Raw genomic sequence first — 22,411 nt, forward strand, 5'->3', positions numbered from 1 at the left:
TATAAACAGTCACGGTCACTTTCACTTTCTTTATGCGTTTCACAGACCTGACATCACCTGCTTCAAACTACAGTCCGGCGCACGCACGCACACACACACACACACACACACACACACACACACACACACACACACACACACACACACACACACACACACACACACACACACACACACACACACACACACACACACACACACACACACACACACACACACACACACACACACACACACACACACACACACACACAGGTTTCGCTGTAAATTTAAAGAGGAAAGCATTCAGAATTCAATCCAAAACAATAACTCATCTTTGGCTGTGCCAAGCTTAAATCTGCTTCCATCTCAGCACAACAGAAAGTAGGCCACTGCTTACCAAAGAAACCAAACAGGCTGAGGTGAAGACAGCCACACCTGTGTGTTTGCAAGATAACACAATGAAAGTGAGAAGGCAGCGTCTTTACTCAGAGCAGATGATCCACTTACAGAGACATACATGGCATCATTTAGGCACGTGTGTGCCATCATGAATATCATTATTTACAACCATCTCAAACAGACACACTGTGTGAGACTTGGCTCTAATGCCCAGAGACCATTAGGTAAAAACTAATGAGGCTGCCTGCCTCGCATGCTAAACGTACACTATGGAGTAAACTGAGTGCAACTCACTTAATTGACAGTCTGCCGCGTACATTTAGAATGCAAACATCAGGACCAGAGTAAAACTAATGAGCTGATGGGAATGGAAAGTCACTTTGTAGCTGAATGCATTGAACAGTTTCTCATTGTTTGGGCAGCATACTAACAAAGATATATGCACACAGTGAAATGTCTAATAAATGACGTGTTCAGGCAACTGTGTTTAGTGGCTCTCTTTACTTTTGCATTGTGGGTAATGTTTGTAGCATTTGGTTTTGACAAAGAGGGAGAATGTGTGGATTGATTTTGATCCGCAGCATCCATTCTTTTCATGTCTCTGTGTGATACATTTTCTCTCATTTCAGTTTTTTGTCGATGACAATAACAAAATGGAATCCGTCCATCAGTGTTTTGTTAAGTTGAATTATTTTGGCTCTAAACACACTAGTACCTCAAACGACTCTGACTGACGCGAGGAAGAGGAGCGCAACGACAAGTGCGACTCTCTGGAGGACGGACAGAGACTCCCGTCTGCTTCCTGTCGAGGCAGATAGAGTCTGAGGGGCCAGCAGCTCTGACACGCTTGCGGCTCAGGTCCAGCTGGGCAGAAGGCCTTCAACACAAGGATGGTGGGACTGATAAAGCCTTCAAAATGAACTACAAGATTTATAGCTTGCTTCACAAAGTTGGACGTCTTGCAGGAGATACATTAATGAAACAATCTGTGAGACACCCTGACTTGAGAGACCCCCCCCCAAACTACACAACAACCCTGATCACATCACTATCTGATGACATCATCAGGGGTCTGTTCTCAGAGCTCCTCCACAGAGAGAGGAGACATTCTATAACTGGTAAACTGACATCCATATGCAAAGTTGATGAGAGCCTTGTTGACACAAAAAGCTGAGATGAAATAGTTTCCCTATAATATCTCTGAATATTTGCAAACACAATAACTGATGATACATTCTTGACATGTGACATACTACCAAGAAGGGGGGGGGGGGTGCACATGTTCACAGCTGGGTCAAGTAGAGCCATTAGCCCATGCCTTGCATAGATAACAGATAAAGAGAGAACAGCGGTAAACACAGAAGGATAGTTGTAGGTTTCAGTGGACGGCCTGAACTGACTGTGTGAGTATGATGAGACTTTTCCCCAGCAGATCTCAGTGAGAGGCAGGGAGTTGACGAGCCAGGGGGAGAAAAGAGGCCAAGCATTACAGCAGCAACAATTACAGACGTAATGGCAAACATCATGCTCCGTTTCCCCGGTCCACCCCGAAACGAAAAAGACCGCCTCATTCCATTGAGTTTGCATGGAGCTTTTTAAAGGAAGCAGATCAGAGGAAAATCCCAACTTCACAGCAACACAACAGAGTGCTTCCCAAAGTAGAGTGGTGACATTACAGAGCTAAATAGCAGGCACTAGCCTGAGATATTTGATACAACTACTGTGCATGTCAGTGTTCCCTGAATACACCAGCAGCAGCAGGCGTGACCGCGGCTCCTTGGGGCATCACAATGCTCTCATCACAGCTCAGCCAGCACCCCCCTTCAGACGCCACAGCCACCCACACCCATGTAGGTTCATGACATGTGGCAGAGTGGGAAATTCAAACCTCCTCTTCACTGTTTCATTAAATCATTCTTTGAATTGGTTGGATATAATTACATCATCCATCCCAGTAATCTGCATGCCGTGAGAAGACAGGTTTTGGCTGGAATGTGATCTGTGGATCCGTCAAAAGCTCTTCTAAATGGACCAAATGTGTTTTTACTGTGGCGGCCCCATAAGAGTAACGTTCGGTCTCTCTGGGAACAATGCAGGAGAATGGAGTGAATCTGAGAATGTCTTTACTAAAGCTTTACTAAAGTATCTTTGACAGCCAGTTAAGCAATTCAACAAGCCAACTTCATGCCCTCATCGCTCTCATTGAAAAAAGGATATGTCTATTGAGAGGCGACTACCACAGAGACACTGTTTGCATTGCTTATCAAACTGAAAAACAGAACACTAACACTGTGTTAACACCAATTAACACATCCTTACAATCTCCTGTTGGTGTTTCTGGATGGCCGTCTAGTGTGTAAACAGAGCAGTGTCTGCCTGTAGAAAGGCAGTCATGGCCGGCAGTGACCTGTTTGGGACACGAGGGCTTTAAGTGTGTGATAGCTGGAGCAAAATGCCTTATTGTTTAAACTCTCAATGCACCATGAATCAGCAACTCCAGCAGAGGGAGGAGAGGACCTGCGTGGTCCCGCCCAAAAATTCTACCAGATGGTCCAACTTTACACCACATGAGAGAAATCAGGAACAGCATTCACACAGAAGTGTTGTGAAAGACCAATATCAGCATCAGTGCAGAGGGATGTACAAACCACTGAGCCACTAATACCCCAAAGCAATTTCAAATTCAAAATTCCATGATGTAATCAAAACAAGATAACTTTTTTATTTTCTTAAAAAATCAGTGATGAGAACTGCTGGTACTGTCAGAGTAGGTTTGACCTCACTGAGCATCTAAACTCTGCTTCATCATACAGAGACGAATGTTTATTCAAATGCAAATCAACTAACGTGAGCTACATCTTGTGAACAATATATTTAAAATGTTTAACTTCTTTCTTTGCTAAATAAAAAAAATAGTTCAACGTTTCTGGCATAGTGGTAATTTATATATACACGCACTTTGAGAGAAGAGGCGAATATTATTCCTAAGTTGTTGTTTTTCCTCTTATGGAAAAAGATGTCAAATGAAGGAGCAATATTTTCCACACTTCGTAGGAGAGCGAGGAGACTTCTCCCATCACTCTAAAGTCAGTCTCTCCCCCAGTAGAGCCCGGTACGTGGAGCATAAACCTCACGGTTAACGGTGTAGTAGGCCCGTTTAGAAAAATAAAGCTGTCAGCCTATCATATCTATCAGGGACACTTTCGCAAATACATACAATTACACTCCAAATATAAACCTATTTTCTTACCGTCGCTCCATATCGCTGGACTCGCTTTGGGGCTTTATGACAGGCTTTCAAACTAGGTCCAAAGTACAACTAAGTTTTATCTCTTTTTAACCGTAAACCTGTACAAAATAGCGCTAAAACCTCAGCTGAATACTGCAAACACGACCAGGTCCCTTTGTGTGAGTGAGAAAGTTGAAAAAAGGTTGAAGTGTAGACAGAAGGAGAAGGAGAGCAGCGTCGGCTCTCCTGTGCTCAGTCAGCTCGGATCCACACGGAGCTGCGCCTCAACGTATCGGTTTACGACCCCGTGTATGCTGCCTTCAGGTGCTCCCGGAAAAATGGTAATAAGCAATTGTTAATAACACTCTTACAAAGCTGCGAGTACTATTGAAGGACATTGTATACTAAATGAAACCAACAGAGCGGATGGACCCAATTAACAACTTTTAGTTAATATAATAAAGGAGGAATACGTGAGGCCATGCCTGCAGTCTGTGCTTTTAGAATTCTGAATAACAGGAAGGAGAATCAAAGCGCACACAGGATTAAACTGATGATTGTATCTGTACACACAACCCTTTTGGCCATCAGCTGCTTACATGGCCTTGATGCACTCTTAACCAGCCCAGTCATATTCATAATGCTGACTTGCACATGTGCTTGTTGCTAATCTTCCCGACAGTATATGAAGGCAGCACAGACGACATGCAGCCAAGTGGCAATCGCTGGTGGTTCAGAGTGGAAAACACCCATCTACACCGCGCGCGCGCGCACACACACACACACACACACACACACACACACACACACACACACACACACACACACACACACGCACACACACACACACACACACACACACACACGATTCTAACAAGCAGCATCCCTGCATTTCTTCCCAACATATGTACAGGATGGCCTTGCCTCGACTTTAGACCAGCTCTCCCTCTGATGGGCCTCCTGTTCCTCTGAAAACTGAATTCCTTAACGAGCTCAGTTACTTAGCAGACATGTTGAGTCAAAATAAAGTAAAACTAATTTGTTGTTGCTCCAAAATCACAAGACTGGAGTCAGACTTTTTCCACTGCATCATGTGATCGCTTCAACTTGACATAATTTTTACAAGTGACACAAAGACAAACATTTCTTTGGACTGATCCTCAAATTTCTCTTTGCATAGGTTCTGATATTTTAGTGATCAGTACATTTAATCAAGTACTGTACTTCTGATACTTAATCAATACTTTTGCTGATAATACTCCTGTATTTTGAATGCAGGTCTTTGGCTCGTAATGGAGTATTTAAATTTGACATCGTTATGTTTGTACTTTTTACTTAATTAAAGTTATTGCGGATGCATTTTAGAAACATTTTTTGTTATATTTGTGGAAATTCTCAGAACATCCCGACAGCAACCAATAGATCAAATGCTCTCACAAAAAAAAGAGAGAAAATCTGGCAGTGGCACAACTGTAATACATCTGTTCAATCATTTTATTCAGCTCGATGTTTACATTCATAATGCTAATTTTGGGAGAGTGTCTTTGGAGGGAGGCCATGAAGGGCCGGGCTGTCAGTGTTGCCGACTTTCTCGTTAGTGTTAGAGACATTTGGAGCTAATGCTGCTAGCTACTGTATTTGGAAAAGACTTGGCAACACTGGGCTGGTTTTTTCAGTTTGGAAATCTTAAAATCTAGCGTACTCTTGCTGGTTTCTCCAATGCTGCTGACCTCAGCTTCAAGTTAAAGATCGGAATACTTCTTCCACGTGTATGCAATGCCGTGCTGTAAAATTGTAAAAATATAAAATTCGAATCGCGAGGCATTGTTAGAACAGCAGCAGAGACGTGGCGGACACAGGAAAGCAACAAGTGGAGTATGCGTTTAGGTTATTAGACTATCAGCAACATTCTGAAAAACACCAGTCACCTGCACTCCTGCGCTGATGTCATACACCACATAACAGGGAGAGAGCTTTGTGTTCCACAAAGTGTCATAAAGCTGCTATTTTGCATGGAACTGAATAATCTATGGCTCTCTATGGGATGCGGCAAGAACGAGGAAGTGTATTTAGCAGTAGCACTCCCCAGTTTGATGTACAGGAGCAGAACTCCAGGCTGAAATAAGCACGGCTGTAAATCTGAATCGTATACCTGCTGGTTAAACGTCTGAGCGTCGAAGCTTTGCAACGACACAACTTGTCTTAGTAATGAGACACCAACAACCGCAATAATGATGCAATACAACTCTGTGCATGGCAGCGTCAGACTTTGATGAGCAAACATTTAGCAGAGTCCACTAAAGGGAGCAAAGGGGTAATAAAAAGAAGATCTACGGTATGTGCCTTACACACTCACTCAGTTTACAACACAGCCCGAGTTAGTATGTAATCAAAAGCAGCCTCCCACCCAAACAAAGGTGCGGCCTACGTCTTTTATTGAAGCTACAGAGCAAGACGGTACACAAGGGGCCTAGCATAGTTTTAACGGCCCAGAACCAGAGAGCCAGGAAATGACCCGAGATCCTCGGAAACAGGAGGCCAAATCTCACTCTGTCTCACGCATTTTCTCTCCGGTTCCCCCGTCCTCTCTCCCTCACATAACCAGCTGTCTTCACAGCTGTCCAAATCACTGGTCCCCAGACATGATGAAGGCCTGCGCTGAGGGGGGAGGGGGGCTCTGCATCTGGGTCAGTTACTAGTAGGTCTATTGGGCTGTCTGGGGAGGAAATAAGACTGTCATTTTTCATCCAAAACTCTTTATCTTCACATTGATGTCAACAAAAGTGTCCATTTTTGTTTTACTGTGAAGGGAGTAGTCTCTGTTCTCCGATTCCACTGAGAAACATCACAAGCACATGGAAGACTAATAACCTGCTTCTCTCGTCTCCATTTTAGCTGGAGCGGCGCAGCGTGTTAGCCACTTCCATAGTTGTACTGAAGAACAGCAACGGTTAGTGGTGGAGCAGAGGGGATCAAGGCAGAAGTGAACATATTTTCCCAATGCTGCGTGGCTCCCTGCAGGAATGTGCTCTTTCGGTCACCATGGAGAGCGAGACAGAGATTCTTACTGTTGCGGGACAAAGCCCGGCGCTCAATGGACGGGTTTACAGGCCCCCTCATTGTAAAAGGATTAAAATAAATCAAGGCCGGTCGAGGCCGAGCGCCACGGCAGGGGTGCCGTGGCCTTTCAGCTCCCACCAAACAGACGCACACAACAAACACAGCTGGCCCCCGTCCAGACACGGCGTACATTCAGCCGCTTGGAGAAACGCTGTAGTAACCTGGCTCACCCCTGGAGTCATTTGCATGCACCTTGAGGCGTGAAACTGAAAAAGAACAGGGGTGGACGGGTGGAGGGTAAGATTGTTCTCTTTTTGAGAGGGACGTTTGAAAAGGGTGGGATTTCATCTTTACGCCACTACATCTAATCCCAAAAACATTTATACGCAGCATACACACAAAACATTCATTCAGACAAAACCTGCAACACATTCAAAATACAGCAGCACGATAACAATCATCTTATTGTGTAAAAGGAATCTGCCTGAATTTAGGGAGAGTATGGCAAGAGAGTATGGCAAGTGTTGCATCACACAGATCTTTTCTTATGTGAGATTAGAGCAATTAAAGTGAAAGAAAGTTCACAAACAGCGGAGGAAAAAAAGACCCATATCCGCAGACACATGTCTTATTGGTCCACCAACAGAGTGTTGAGATAACGCGGATAAGTGTGTTAAAGGTTATGGACAATCTATCAGGATGTGAAAACTTGGAATGCAACACCAAGAAGTGAACATTTTCCTGCGTAAAGAGTGAAGCTACAACCCACATCGTAAGCTGCTATCACAGGTACAGACTAGACGTATAAGAAGTGCAAACACATCACTGGGGTTGTGGAGTTGGTGTTTTGGTTAGGGAGTGGCGGGGCAACACGACCAAAGGGTTTTTGTCTACCTGAACTTAGGCTGTAGTGGTTTAGCGGGTCGGCCACCCATGCACTGTCCTGTATTACACTCTCCATCTCCAAGTCTGCATGCAGCCCGATGGACAGATGGACCCACAGACAGATGATTGGATGGATGATGGGAGACGTGAGAGAGTCGGCAGAGGGAGAGAAGCACTTCAAGTTAGAGAACAGTGCAACAGTGTACTTTGGATCTGTGAGGTCAGTGGATTTGCATAGAAATGATACTTTGATGCTGAAGCAATAAACTGCTCTGTGAGACAGTGTGAAAACAAAAGAAAAATGCTTCGTCATGAAGCACACTCAATTAAAGAAACATTGCATTTAGCATTGTTGAGATTACTTTAACTCTAAAGTTATAATCCTTAAGACTTTCTTGAAATGTTTTGCAACTATTTATAGTCCGCATTACTTTCAGCAGTAGCCACTCAGAGCATTTACGTTCTGTTCTATTTCTAGTAGTTGTCATTGTTGGTTTGCCTACGCGAGGGAAACGATGCAGCATGTAATCCAGCATTACCGTTATCAGCCTCATTGTTTGCCCCACCCTGTCAGAGCGGTGTTAAAGGGACAGTTTGGATGTTTTGAAGTGCGGTTGCATGAGGTACTTCCCCATAGTCGGTGTTTTAACTACAGCAGATGGAGTTTGGAGAAACAGAGAGGAAAGCAATGTACTGCAGTGAAAATATTCGAAATAGAAAGTGAACTCTCTATCACTTTTAACGGGTGATGATTTCTTGAAGCATCTGAAATACGTTTAGCTGCTGCCCCCGTCCACAGCAGCACGTTGCTTTGCTGCCAAGCTGGTATTGACGTCTGTTTCTCCTACCTCCATCTACTGTAGGAAATACACGGACTATGGATAAGGACCTCATGCAGCCCCACTTCAAAACACCCCAAGGGGGTAATGGCAAAACAACGAATCATCACAGTGGGCTGTTGAGTAGCTGCAGGTGACAGGCTGCACACCTCCAACTCCTCAGCAAGCGAACCAACAAAGTTTGGTTTCCCTGCTGTTGTGTGGAAAACCACTTCATAAAACTACAGCATGAAATCAGAGGGAGGTTGCTCATGGCACGATGGAAAAAAGGCCAATTATTGACCAACTTCTTTGTTAAAACAATGCAAACCTGTTGGTCACAACTGTCACAAAGATGCACGAGTTGCTCTTTTGTTGTATTTCTGACAAATTAGCTGTTCAAGGAGTTCTGCGAGCTGTAGCATTAAACCACACCACAGGAATCAAATCAACGGGGAAAGAAGTCTTCAGGATTACAACTTGAATTACATCCAAGTCATACGAGTGTAAAAATGCTTTTCTGTGTGTGCGAGCTGAGTGAATGCGGGGTGAGTTGACAGGTGGATGAGGTGTGTATACCAGCACGCACAGGGAGGGAAGAGACTCCAAGAAGCAGGCTGCAGGCCAGAGCAGGGGGAGGCTGAGGCAGAGGAATCACAGTCAGATGCAACAGATCGAGACACATGCTAACACTACTGCACATCCAACAACAGCATTGATGACGCATTGCAGCAGAGAACAAGCGGGCAGCTTCAACGCCATTACATTTAGTTATTAGCTCTGTTGCCGATTAGGAACCTGATCCAGGATCTGTTCATTTGAACGGGGCATCTGCAGGTTATAGAAACCCAAATATTAGATTTAGATTTTTGCTAATGAGATTATTACAAACAAGCCACATATTTCGTATTGAAGAAAGTTAACGAATAAATAACACAGATGTGTAAAAATTAGCAATTCAAAAGAAAATCTTTAGACTACATTCAGGATAATAAAAAAAAAAATGTACTTGACCTGCGGATCATCGGTGAACAAAAAAAAGAAGCATGATTGATAAATTAGGAGTAGGACACATGCAAAAAACAAACGGAACAGCAGCAACAAGCATTAAATCGTTGCTCAGAAGCAGGGGAGTGGGCAGGCAGAATATGTGGTGGGCCGTGTGGGTAGCAGGCTGTGCGTGCACAGCAACAGTTAACTCTACACCACCAGATGCATTTATGGTATGTTCAGCCACACAGTCTGAAAGCCTCAAAAAAACTTAGGGTTTGAACCCCTGATTGGCACATGGGCGTCCAACGGCACCCGAAACCCCGCGCCTATGATGACATCCCTTCCCTCGTAGTTGTGGATCTGGTGGGGTTTTTTCCCGCTGTGTCAGCACTTCATGCAGACCTCGGAGTCTTTCTGAGGCTCTCTCGATGGTTGAGAGCCCCGCCCCTTAGAAGCCAGCCGGGTGGTTGTGTCAGTGAGTCATATTGGTGAGATCGATCTTTAGATTTGTAAGACGTGGATTTGTACAAGAAGAGGTTTTCATCAGAAGGGCTCGGTCATAGAAACAGGACGCGAGCTGCTATTTCTAAAGTGTGTGACTCGGTGTGTGAAGAAGTGAGGGCAAAGTTTAAGTTCATCTCAAGACTGAAGCCGCCAAATGTTGTTACGGGTTCTTTTTGATTCCAGGTTTCCGTTATGTACTTTATGTCTTTGACACTCTCGGGCGCGTGCTGTTCGCTCTGGACAGCAATAGATTAGTACAGTAGTTTGCATAGCGCTGCTGACTCAACATAACATGATAAGCCGGTTATATCAGGGGTCAGAATGATGGGTTTCCTTTCACTGTTACATGCTCATAAATTGAAGTTGTATTATATCTATTACACTGATAATTATAATGTGATTCGGTTCTTTAACGGGGCACTGTATGTATGTAAATTCAGTTTTCAGGTTACATCTCTAACTCCACTTCTCTTCTCTCATTTTGTGTAAAGATGATAGACTATAAATCCACTGTAGAGCTTGTATTTTTAAAACAAAATCCATTCCATGACACAGATCTGTCAGACCAGCAACAGTATTTGCTGGAAAGATGTGGCACACATACACACGCCCAGAGCCACGTCATCCATCACAGACCTCCCCACTTCCTGAAAATGCAGTCATATCAGTGAGACATCAACCGGCATGATAATAACTTCCCTCCAACACATATCCTGTGAGTGGTCTGAGAGGAGGAGGAATACCTGGTTTGGGCACCGTGTTGGTCATGGACTGCGGCACTTTATCATTTATGAGCTCCACACACTCGCTGGGAAAGAAGCCAACCTGGGGAGAGGACGGGAGTGAGACAGGCAGGGTGAGGTGGGAAGAAGCACAGTCACATCTAGATCACAAAATACAGACAGAGAGAGAGCGGCGACACAGTGTCCACGCAGAGGTGTTGCGGTCACTGTGATCATGTGATTCTGTTGTTAGAAGATGCACAGCGATCTGATCAGGTGGTGCGGGAATGACCACATCACAGATTAGGTGCATGTTAAGTGTATATGTGTACCTGCTGCTCTTAAACAAACACACACAGCCTCTAATGATTGACTACCTCCTAATGGACACGGGTGGTACTGCAGGCTTGTTTCTGCCGCTCAATTAGATCCCCAAATATGACACATGTGAAGCAGGGGGGTCTGGAGGCCCACCCTCTGGACATTCTGAGTGTCAAACACTACATTTTAAATCAATCTATGGTGGAAATGTCTATTTATGTAAAGGAAAACACATAATTTAGGCAACAGTTGACAATTCAAAATCTAATGGAATATGTTGCAGCTCTCAGGCATTCGTATTGCTTTCAAATATTTCCTCTCTGCTGAGTAAACACACATGGAGACATTGTTTACTTCCTCTTTTGCGTGGGGGAAGTAACCTCTTTCAATGTGCATGTGGCTCCTATCCAAGTCAATGATTTAGTAGTTCATGTGTGTTTCAGAAAGACTTCTGCTACTGTTCAAAACATATCCCACACATCTGAGTTATTGGCCCGATGGTCACATTGGGTTTTTTATGTTTGTAATTCTGCCCTGTTAAGCACTTTGTGACTTATGTCTGTAAAAAGCGCTTCATAAATACATTTTACTTACTTATCTGTGTTCTCTAAAAAGTCATAATATTTTGAGAAAAAAGTAATATTACAAAACTAAAGTTGTAAATGAATTAGAATAAGTCATCCTGCTGTGCTTCACGTTGTTGCTCTGCAGATATGGTCGTGTCCCCTTCAGACCGTCTGTCAGACTACGGACTGTGTTCAGGACTCTCAGCATGAGACCCAGTTTAGTGCAGCGGCTGAGTGCTGTACTTCATCAGAGGTGGAAAACCCAAACGAATTGAAAACACAGGAATAATACAAATAAATCCCACCATTGTGTGGCTTATCGTCCACTCAATCGTTAACTTCACCACCTCAGATGAAGAGCGGCTCGCAGCCACTTCTCCAGGATCAGTGGGAAGCATGCTGCAGTAGAGCAAAGGTGTCTCTAAGCAAGGGGGACGCCACGCTGAAGTCCCATTAGCATGAATCCTGAAGTCATATGTAAAAGAGTATGCAGGTGATGGTGGGCTCATAGTCAACCTCTATCAGAGGAAAACAGCCTCTCCGTGTCCTTTACGTGTTCAGAGGAAGAAGCTCTGTAATCCACTTATCTTCAAATATGGCTGAACTGCTCAGTAAGTGCCTGCCACCCTGCCAGTGAGCCCGACTGGCACCACTACTTCTTGTTGGCAGAGAGCCAACACACACAAGGAGAGAGGGCAGTGTAGAGAGGGGGTGGCAGGTCAGCGGAGGGTCAGCCAGACTTGAGCCTCCAAACCGCAGGGAGCTGTGCTGCTGCACTGAAAAGGTTCTGATTGGAACTAATCCCTTCAGCAGAGTCGAAGACTGTTTGAATAATAATATGAATACAAACTGTATTTATTCAGAAACTTAGTGTGTAGCTGTTTCTATGCTTGCTACATGCCTCGATACACACTTTGGTTGCGGTTTAAATCTACCTGACAATGTTACTACCACACAAAATATTCCTCATAAATATCTAATGCTTATGTTTAATCATTAATGCAGCAGGACTCACAGGAAACCGAAGGGACAGAGGTCTGATGGGATGAGTGTGAGTGGATAATATCCAGTCTTTTTTGCACGGGGTTCTAAAAAGACTAACAGCAACACAAAATGGATTATTTGGTCATAAAAGACTGAAGTTTGGTTGACGCTCACTTGATGTGTCTGACTCAGAGCCTCATATTATCTTCAGATACACTTTGGGGCAGAATGCATTAAATCAGATTAAAGCAAGGTTGAGGTTGGCTTTAGTTCTGTGTGAAAGAAACGCAGTCCTCTCATGTGTTTGAATGGAACTGGTCTGACAAGGGTGCCAATACAGGCACCAGCAAAATCAGAATGACAGCCTCATGGTAGTACGTCTCAGCCAATCAGTCAAGTTGCAGTTCACGTCCACATCCGTCCAAAATGTCATCACCTCTTCATTTGATCCTATTGTAAGTGTAATTGTCGTAATTAGCATAGGAATTCTTGAGTTATAGCCAAAAAACCCACCAAATTATAATAAGTCCATCCTTGAGTGAAGGTGGTGTGTTGTAGCAAGACAACAGGAACGTTATCTGGCCAGCCACAATCATGCAAGCACACATTCCTTGGAGGTCACTTTGTATCGTGATCGCGATCATTCAATGGCAAAAGATAACGTAACTTTCCAGAGATGGAAAATCCTGTGAGTATTACAAACTGATGTGCAGTGTTCTTCCATCTGATAAGCTTTTAAACGCACGAGTGTGTTACTCGAGCTGGACTTCCTATATCGTCATTTCATGTATTAAACAACATCCCCCCATCAACACTCAAGTGTTTCTGTTTCAACGCCGACTTCGTAAATCTGGCTCTGAGTTTTGTACATAATTGTCTGAAAGTAGCTCACACACACACACACACACACACACACACACACACACACACACACACACACACACACACACACACACACACACACACACACACACACACACACACACACACACACACACACACACACACACACACAGTCTTGATCGTTTATTATGGACCTCCATTTTAAAATGACTAATATATAATTCAACAATTTGTTTTCTTATAGTCAAAAATGAGATTATGTGTGGTGTGTAGCACGAGGACAAGAAAACAACATGATTCTGAGAGCTGAAACGGGGAAGATTGTAACAAAGGTCCGAAACATCAAAAGTTCCAATGTGTAGTCGGATCGTAGTGAAGACTGCAGGAATATGAATCAGTCTGGCGTTACAGGCTAGTATAGGTCTCATCTTTTAGGATAGGATTCACATCTCGCTTTGTCTTTCGACAAACTCAGGGAGTGTTTGAAATTGCTTTTACAAAGCATCGTTCTCTCCCCGTCCTTCAAACACATCGAGTACAAACCGAATCAAAAGCTGACAGCCAGAGGAAGAGAAAGATAAAAGGTGTGTGTGTGTGTGTTTTGGCTCTCAGCATGCAAAGTGTTGTGTTAGCTGCGTACCTGGAAGCCGTGCTTCCCTCTCCACCAGGTGGTGTCTTCTTTCGGGGGCATGTCAATCACCGACACGATGTCGCCAACCTGCCGAGGGAGGACAGACAGACGATGTGTCTCACGGTCTGTTGACCTCAGTGACTGCTACAATAAAAGCAATTATATAACGATTGCAAGGGCATCATTTTGTTAAAGCTGCAACTGGTAACTTTAATAAAAGATAACTTTTTCAAATTTGCTCAAACTGTCACTATATCCTGACAGACGTACATGACAAAATCAGGTGGCTCTGCCTCCTGTCAAAGCTCCCAATGGCATTGGCATGATTCTTCCGTGGCCGAAGGAAAACAACCAATCAGAGCCGAGGAACGCAGCTGTCAATCAGTGGTCGGGAAGCTTGTGAACTCCAATCAAAAGAAAACACTGAAACGTATTTCAGTGTATTGCTAAGCTGTAAAATGACAACGTTTGCTCTCAACTAAGCACCGCCCACCAGCCAGAGAACATTTTCTCATTTTACAGCTAAACAACAACTACAATATCTTTCTGAAAATATTTGAGGTGAGAAATAGGAAATGCAGAAACATAATCATGATTCATATTTGATCAGAGTCGCCTAGTTTGAGTTCAGCAGCTTCAAGAGCAGAGATCAGAGACTCTGACTGGTTGTTTTTCTTCAGCTGTGGTGGAATCTTGTGAATTCCATTAGGAGCACTAAAAGGATGCAAAGCCACCAACCAGCTGCAACTGTTCCGAGCCCTTCACCCTTATGCTGCGTTCACACCGGTCGCGTTGATTTTTTGACGCGCGTCGAGATTACATACAAAGTCTATGCACAGACGCGATGAGACTGGCGCGCCGCGATTTTGCGATGGCGCGGCGCGTTGGACGCGTTATTGCAGTGCTGTGGACGCGTTGGACGCGGCAAAATCGCCAACGCGCGAGTTGAAATTTTTCAACTTCAGCGACATAATCGCGTGACGCTGTGGCGCGATAGCCTATCAGCGTTGAGTTGCTCCCCCTGTCATCACTGGCTTCCTGCCGTTGTTGAATCAGGAAATAAATCCTGTAGCCGTCTGTGTTCACCCAGAGCTCTACGATACCTCATATCAACAGAGACCGGACCAAACTATGTGTATGCATGTGTGTGTGTAAACCATACGGTACAAACAATGAATAGACGCTGCCGTATTTACGTCTACGTGACGTTATTGAGTGCTGGTGGAGCTGCTACGATGTTAGCATAGCCTAGCACCGATCCATCAGAGCTCCATTGAGAAGACCAGTAACCTACAAATCGGTATCATTACGTAGTTATTTCGGAGTCCCTTTTTGTCGGAGAAGACAAGTACAAATCGGCATCATTATGTAGTTATTTCGGAGTCCCTTTTTGTCGGAGAAGACAAGTACAAATCGGCATCATTACGTAGTTATTTCGGAGTCCCTTTTTGTCGGAGAAGACAAGTACAAATCGGCATCATTACGTAGTTATTTCGGAGTCCCTTTTTGTCGGTTTATTGCCGTTGAATCACAGCCAAATCTGTTTATTTTGTGTCCCTACAGCTGTAGTAAACAGCGACCGGTGGCTTGCTAGACAGTGAATACAGCTCGATACAATCCACGGAGCTCCTCTGAACAATATTATGAACCAGACATGACGGCGTTTAGTTTCCCGAGATATCTGTGACTTCCACAACACGTAGAAATATAGGTTATTTTTCCATGGTTAATGGCGGACAGTTGACCGGATCCAGGTCTCTAAACCACGCCCCCTCTCCAGCGATTTTGCGGGATTTGGTGTGAACACGACCGGCGGCGCGTTGGACGCGTTTTTGCGGCGCGTCAAAAAATCAACGCGTTTGGTGTGAACGCACCTTTAGGTGCTGTCTAGAAGTGGACCTATTGAGCTGCTGAGGTAGCTCACCGTCAACAGAATCAGCTTTATTACCAGGTGTGTTTTCATAGACAAGGACGTGGTGCAAAAATATAAACATGTTAGAGATACAAAATAAATAAAAGTAAGTACTGCAAACAATCAAGAAGCATAAATAAAATGAAAATAGAATATTAAAAAAAGAATAAACTCTATATGGACAATTTATCTGTTTTAAAAATGAAACGAAGAGTTTCGACAGTTTTAACATTTGCATTTGAAAGACAGCTTTATTGCTCCATCAGTTCTTTTTCTTTCTCTGCCTACAGACGAGCAAATATCTGCAAGGTATTCTAATGGAATCTGTGTGTGTGTGTGTGTGTGTGTGTGTGTGTGTGTGTGTGTGTGTGTGTGTGTGTGTGTGTGTGTGTGTGTGTGTGTGTGTGTGTGTGTGAGAACTGTTGTCACCTCGAAGGACAGCTCGTCTGAGGCCTGGGCGATGTAGCGCTTGATGACATGGGCAGCAGCAATAGCTGGCACGTTGATGGACGACTCTTCATGGACCAACAGATGATTTCCCTTATTGTCAACCTAGTACACAAACAGACAAGACTTACTCTATCGTTCAACAGTGGCAGCCATTGGCTAACAAATGACTCGCAGAAAAGATACAGCACCATCTTCCTGTCAACCTTTCCTTACATCATCGATGAAGTTTCTCTGATTGCAACATGTCATTGTGATTTTGCTGACTCTACAGTGTTTTCAGACAGCAGCGCAAAACACGCCCATAACGTTTTGCAGCTGAGTGACGTTTGCCTATTTTTTTTATTTGATTGCAATTATCCATATGGCACGCAGTAAGGCTCATTTGCATAGAAAGCGGCCAATTTCACGCCAAACGTCTGATAACCTAACTTAAATACATGCAAATAAAACAGGAGCACTGAGACGCTGTTTGCGTGGCAGCACAGTTTGGGGTGCTTTTCACCCTTCATGGGTGCTTTAACAATTACACAGTTTCTTTTTTTTCTTTTGTTATTCGTCCAGCTTTAGTGGAGTCGGCCCTTGGCGTGCTCCATAAAGACGGTAAAGACAGAGCGGTCTCACCTCCATCCACGTGAGGGCGGGCCCACAGTTGATCTTGTTGTCAGCGATGGCTGAGAGCCGGGAGAGGTACGCCAGCAACATCTGGGAAACGGACTAACATGGCAGAAAACACACAGGCCAGTTAGAGTCATTGCATTTACTTCAGATGGTACCGCTCACCACTGCAATAACCCACAACTCAGCTGTTACAATGGGTGTTAATGAAAACCATTAAAAACAATCAGCTGCTTGTGTTATGCGCTAGTAAACCACTTGAAATGACATTTGCAGCTATGACTTCAAATTACAAGGAGAACTTAGTTTGATAGTTTCTGCAGCCATCTACACATTTTTAGCAGGTTTGGGCTTTAGGAGCTGAGCTCGTCTGAACCTGCAGCTCCGTCACTCTTCACTATCGGGACCTTGTGCTGTACGTAGAAACCGGTGGAAAATAAAATCCAAGCAACAGTAGATGGAACAGTGAATCCTATAAACGCAGCCACTGCTGAAAGTGTGACGGAGCACCGCAGGCAGCTTTGTAAAAGCTATTTTTCTGAAAGCGTCCACACACACAACAGCCCTCTGTGATGAACTGGTTTTACCAGTTTGGATTTGATACCTAACCTCTGCATTCCTTTGAGCCTCAATCCGACCAGAAAGGATCAGAATACATTTCACAGGCGGGCTGAAGAGGGAGTATCTGGCCACATTTCAAACTGAAGACAAAAGCCATGTGGATGACATTGGATATCAAAGCACAGTGACAGGTTTCACCGAGATAACCGATACCGTGTTTGCTTGTTTTCCAAGTATATGGGCAGCAGAATACTACCATTTCGGGGATGACTAAGCACTGGATGGTTCAGGGAGAGCACAAACAAAGCCGTGTGAGATTTAATACGGCATATTATGTGTGAAAAAATGGTCTTTTAATAAACCTTTACCTGTGGCAAGGATTTATTTCAAGATAACATGTGAAGAAAACTGGATCTAAATCCATTAATCTACAAATCTAAATCCACATTGGATTATTTTCTCTTGCAGCCCTGAATGCTTCAGTTTGCAGTTGTGTGTGTGTGTGTGTGTGTGTGCGCGCAGATGTGCGTTTTCAGTGCTTTTTCAGTGCTGACCTCTGACTGGTCTGTCAGGCTGTCCAATCGAGGCAGCTCAGGCAGCTGTGAGAAGCGTCGGTCGTAGATGCAGAGGTGCAGGTGCTTGTCCAGGACGCGGAAATCTTCATAGCTGCGCTTCACGATCCAACTTCGACCCTTCAGAACGACAGCAGGCGGACAGAGAACACGTTCAATGACTGAAGACAAATGTTTCCATGCAGCTGCTGCTGCGTAGAAGTTGACCGTTCACCCACTAATTAATATGAAAATGAAATCACACAAATAAAAAGGAGTCATTGACGAAGAAAAAGACCTCACTTCAATGAAACCAACAATAATTCATAAAACTATAGAATACGATAGAAATAGGGCTGAGCAATGTATCCGTATTGTAATATTGTTACATGGCATAAATGTTTTTTCCTGGTTCTACAGTAATGTGATCTTCTGAATTTACCAGACCGTTCTAAAACAAATCTCACTCAGTCAATATTTAGTAAAAGCTCAAATAGTAAACCCAGCATTGTCGTCGCAGTATCAATATTGAGGTATTTGGTAGGAAGTATCATCGTATTTAAGTTTCAGCCCTAAATGGAAACAAAGAATTGGACTTCAGAAGAAGTAATACACAAATCCCTGTGCGACCCCTTCAGGCAGCTTTACTTTGCTGCTCAGTGTTTCTCAGCAGATTCATGTTTAATGAACACTTGTTCTGAACTTCCCGGCAGTACTTGATTTACATTCGTTTCCTTACAATACGATCACTGACCAGCCGAATCTATGTGGGTAGTTTTGGTCCTTTATACAGCAGCTGTGTTGGCTCACAGCTTGTCCTTTGGCTCTGCTTTTACAACATTCTGTAGCTTATATAGCATGCGTATTGCATGGTTTGGAAAGGATCTGCAGTATTGTAAAATGTAGCCTTACAGGACTGCAACTATGTGCTTTGTAGTAAAAGGGATAAAACATGCAAACCACTGCTGTGCTGTTGTGCATAAAGCCCCATAAAGTCTACGCCTCATATACAGAGCCCCATTGCCTCAACTGGCTCGTCACTGTTCAGTCTGCATAGTCGGAATTCCAGTGTGAACCAGTGTGGGAGCTCTTAGGTTGTTTTTTTTCCATCAGCTGAGCTTTCAGGTGTGAAATTGGCCTGTATTTTACGAGCACTACTTCAAGAAGGAAGAATAGAAATGATGAAATTAGAGTAATATCTGATTCAACTGAGAAAACAACATGTTATGATTCTGGTCACTGCATAAAATGGACGTTTTTATCTGTCTGACAGAACCTTCTCTGCTGTAGAGGCAGACTCCTGTTCCTCTCTAAGATTACTTGTGGTGTTCCCCAGGGTTCATTCTCGGCACACTGTCGTTTTGAACTGGCATGCTTCCCCGAAGTGACGTGATACAAAAACCATGCTGTTCTCTTCAATTGCTAACAAGTGGCTAAATTAAACTTGTCTGGGACATTAAACGTCATCACGCAGCCTCGTTGTTTAGGCTCAGCCTGTTACCGACTGTTATCTGCTGATTGCACTCACGCCTCAGAAATCATAAAAGTGGTGTTCTTTGGTGAAGATTATCTTGCTGCATTATGTGCAAGAATGATGAACCTGTATTTGCCTCAGAGTTTAAACCCATTGGCTTTTGTCAAGGGAACCAGTGCGAGGCTAACTTTCGGGTTGGCCTGAAATAAAACACTTGTGCAGCACTCTGTAGGTCAGCGCCGTCTATGCAGCTTGTTTCTGCCGCTTCAAATTGCCAAACAAACAAAAAGTCAAACTAATTTAAAAATAATTCTACCAGCCAGTTCAACAACAAGCAGGGCTGCCTGTCATAAAAGATGGAGCTGACTGCTTGCTGTTCATTTTGTTTTGAGGAAAACGTGAAGAATACTGTGTTGTTTCTTCTCTTTCCTGTCTCCTGGTGATTTATATAAAGGTATACATGGCCATACAAATAAAGTTGACATTATTACCATAATAAAACAATTACCTTTAACTTGCTACCTGCATATCATTATCAGGTGTAGCCCCCGAAGGCAGGCTTCTTGGGTTGTCTGTTTTGGTCGAACATTGGAGTTGAACTTTGTAAGTAATATTACAAGAAGAGCCACCAGCTTCTATCAGTATAAAGACACGCCCACTACAACCTGCTGAAACTCTGCTGTTTTCACTTTGTTTTTCTCTGGGATTGTCTCTTCTGTTTCTGTCCCCACAGACACAGTGAATACACTGGCAGTCTATCAAAAGATATCAGAAGACTGGTGTGCTTTGATACTGGAAATACCTTTACAAACATCAACAGCTTACTGAGCCCTTAATCGTAACATGCAGTGATTAAATGCCAACAGTGCGAGGGCAAACTGATCAATCCACCACATTAAACGTGACTTTTCTTAAGAAATAAAGAAATAAAATGAAAATTCTACGAGTTCGTCCATGGATGTGTTGCGTCTCTTTCATCCAGTAAGACGGGGCTTCAAACCTCAAAACCCACTGAGAGAGACGAGCGGTGGAAAAAGTCCTTCGCTTTGATTTGGCCTAGAAAGATGCGTCTGTACCGAGGCCAGGGCTTGTGTGACTGGGACTGCAGTGCAGCACTCAGCCCACTGATCCTAGTGCTGTTTATAAAGCGCTGGCTGGTAGAGACGCGCTGGGGGGCTCGGGGAACTCTTTATGCTGTCCTGCCCCACTTTCAGACGGTGCTTCTGCCCCCTCCCCCTCCTCCCTTCCTGGCTCTGTGGAACCAATCTCACTTTGCTGTGCTACTTTCACTCTTTCAACTCTTTGCCAGCCCCCCCCCCCCACCCCCCCCCCAAATAGAACCAGTGTAGATTTAGCAGTTTTCCGATGGCTGTAAGTCAGAGTTTCCACGTAGACAGCCACATACTTGTGTGCAGTTGCCACGGTCGTGCAAATGGAAAATAGTCTGTAGAGGGAAATGCATGAAACCAGAATCAAAAATGTCACCGGGGGCGGCCGGGGCAGCGCTTCGGAGCAGCTGGTGCGCATGTGTGTTCTACTTTAAGGCAATGCACAATTTTGGGTTAATCAGATTTCTTGCAAAACCCTATGATGTAATCATAAATAATGTGGCCGTTACTTTACTCTGACATCCCTCCTTAAAAAGGAATTCTAAAGATGACTTTTTAAGTTTTCTACGTTGACGAGACCTCTGCAATGATACGAAGCAAGGAAAGCACAGCTGGCTGGAGGAAGAAGATCCCCATGTACACAGAATTGCATTATTATGGGAACACTCCAAAAGGCCTCTGCCCACAATCGTTAGAAAATGATACTTGGTGGACGCTGGCACCAACAAATGTTGCAATGAAGGATTGAGTTTTCCACGATTGCGGCATCTCAACAGAAAACACTGCAACCTAGATTAAACAGCAAACAAATCCCAAAAAGTCCGCCGAGGTAATATCCTAAAATATGCAGAAACATGTGTACAGTACGTTGTGAAAGCTCAGGGTTTGACGACGTCGTCCTTCCTGTCAGACATTCTTCAGAAACTCTAACCCATCCGGGCATTCATCCACGGCTCTTTTCGATCCACATCCAAAATTCCCACATAACTTGGATGTCTACGCGTCTCAGAAATGTAACAGGATCTGAGCCAGCGCTCTCACACAGGGAGGACTGCTGGATATACGACCGGGTTCTACAGAACCGCCATTTGCGTTTTAAGAGAAAAGTTGAAGGCACGAATATATCTTTACAAACATGAAGTGGAGTGAGTGTGGGAGTTTGTATCCCAGTGTATGCGTGCAGTGGGAGGTTAGCGTACGTGCAGTATCCGTACTTCTGCATGACTGCACCATCACACCCAGCGGCGTCTTACCTGGCAGTATATGTGCACTAAGTACACCAGCTCCTTCGACTCATAGCCGTTCCGCGTCACTTCACACTGTTCATCCCCGAGGGACAGCTGAAAAGACAGAGAGATTCAGGATTATTCCTAAATAAGAAGTAGAGTCAGATAGAGGTGGTGAGTGAGAAACCCTTCGACGGGTCCATTATTACGAACTCATGGGTGGACAGCAGAAATCTGACATTTAAATTATATTCATGATCCTAAGGTCAGGCTGGCAGGGAAACATGCAGAAAACAAAGCAGGAGAATATTATTTTCATTTCATTTAATGATACAGCCATGACTGTTCCACTAACATGCTGTAGCTTTAATGAAGTGCTGGATTTTAAATAAACATGAGCTCCTGTCAACCAGGGGAGGAGAAGTCTTTTATTAACTGTGAAGCTACTTTCAAGGCAATATTAGGTTTCAGTATCGCCTTTTATTTCAGGTGTCCAAGATGTTATTACTCAGAGGAAACACACATTTCATTTTCCAGCCCATGCAGACGAGGCGAGGATGAGGCAGGCAGCTTTTA

The 22,411-nt window shown here is 44.0% G+C and overlaps 1 protein-coding gene across 12 annotated transcripts in view; it reads right to left on the reverse strand.

Moving 5' to 3' along the window:
• arhgap32b (Rho GTPase activating protein 32b) overlaps nucleotides 1–22,411 on the reverse strand; it is a gene marked incomplete at its 3' end in the record, with an annotated part of 173,871 nt that overhangs the window by 13,272 nt on the left and 138,188 nt on the right. For 7 of the 12 annotated variants that reach the window (XM_079283247.1, XM_079283246.1, XM_079283253.1 and 4 more), the window contains 8 exons: nucleotides 21,863–21,949; nucleotides 18,030–18,167; nucleotides 16,921–17,013; nucleotides 16,279–16,401; nucleotides 13,947–14,024; nucleotides 10,614–10,695; nucleotides 8,963–9,013; nucleotides 7,565–7,639 (listed from right to left, as the gene is read on the reverse strand). In XM_079283247.1, coding sequence (XP_079139373.1) covers nucleotides 7,565–7,639; nucleotides 8,963–9,013; nucleotides 10,614–10,695; nucleotides 13,947–14,024; nucleotides 16,279–16,401; nucleotides 16,921–17,013; nucleotides 18,030–18,167; nucleotides 21,863–21,949 — 727 coding nt within the window. Of the gene's footprint in view, nucleotides 1–3,631; nucleotides 3,746–7,564; nucleotides 7,640–8,962; nucleotides 9,014–10,613; nucleotides 10,696–13,946; nucleotides 14,025–16,278; nucleotides 16,402–16,920; nucleotides 17,014–18,029; nucleotides 18,168–21,862; nucleotides 21,950–22,411 lie in introns of those variants that run through there. The other 5 variants (XM_079283248.1, XM_079283249.1, XM_079283250.1 and 2 more) reach the window with 3 other exon arrangements.

This window comes from Melanostigma gelatinosum (genome assembly GCF_949748355.1).
Source record: "Melanostigma gelatinosum genome assembly, chromosome: 14".
NCBI lineage: Eukaryota > Metazoa > Chordata > Actinopteri > Perciformes > Zoarcidae > Melanostigma > Melanostigma gelatinosum.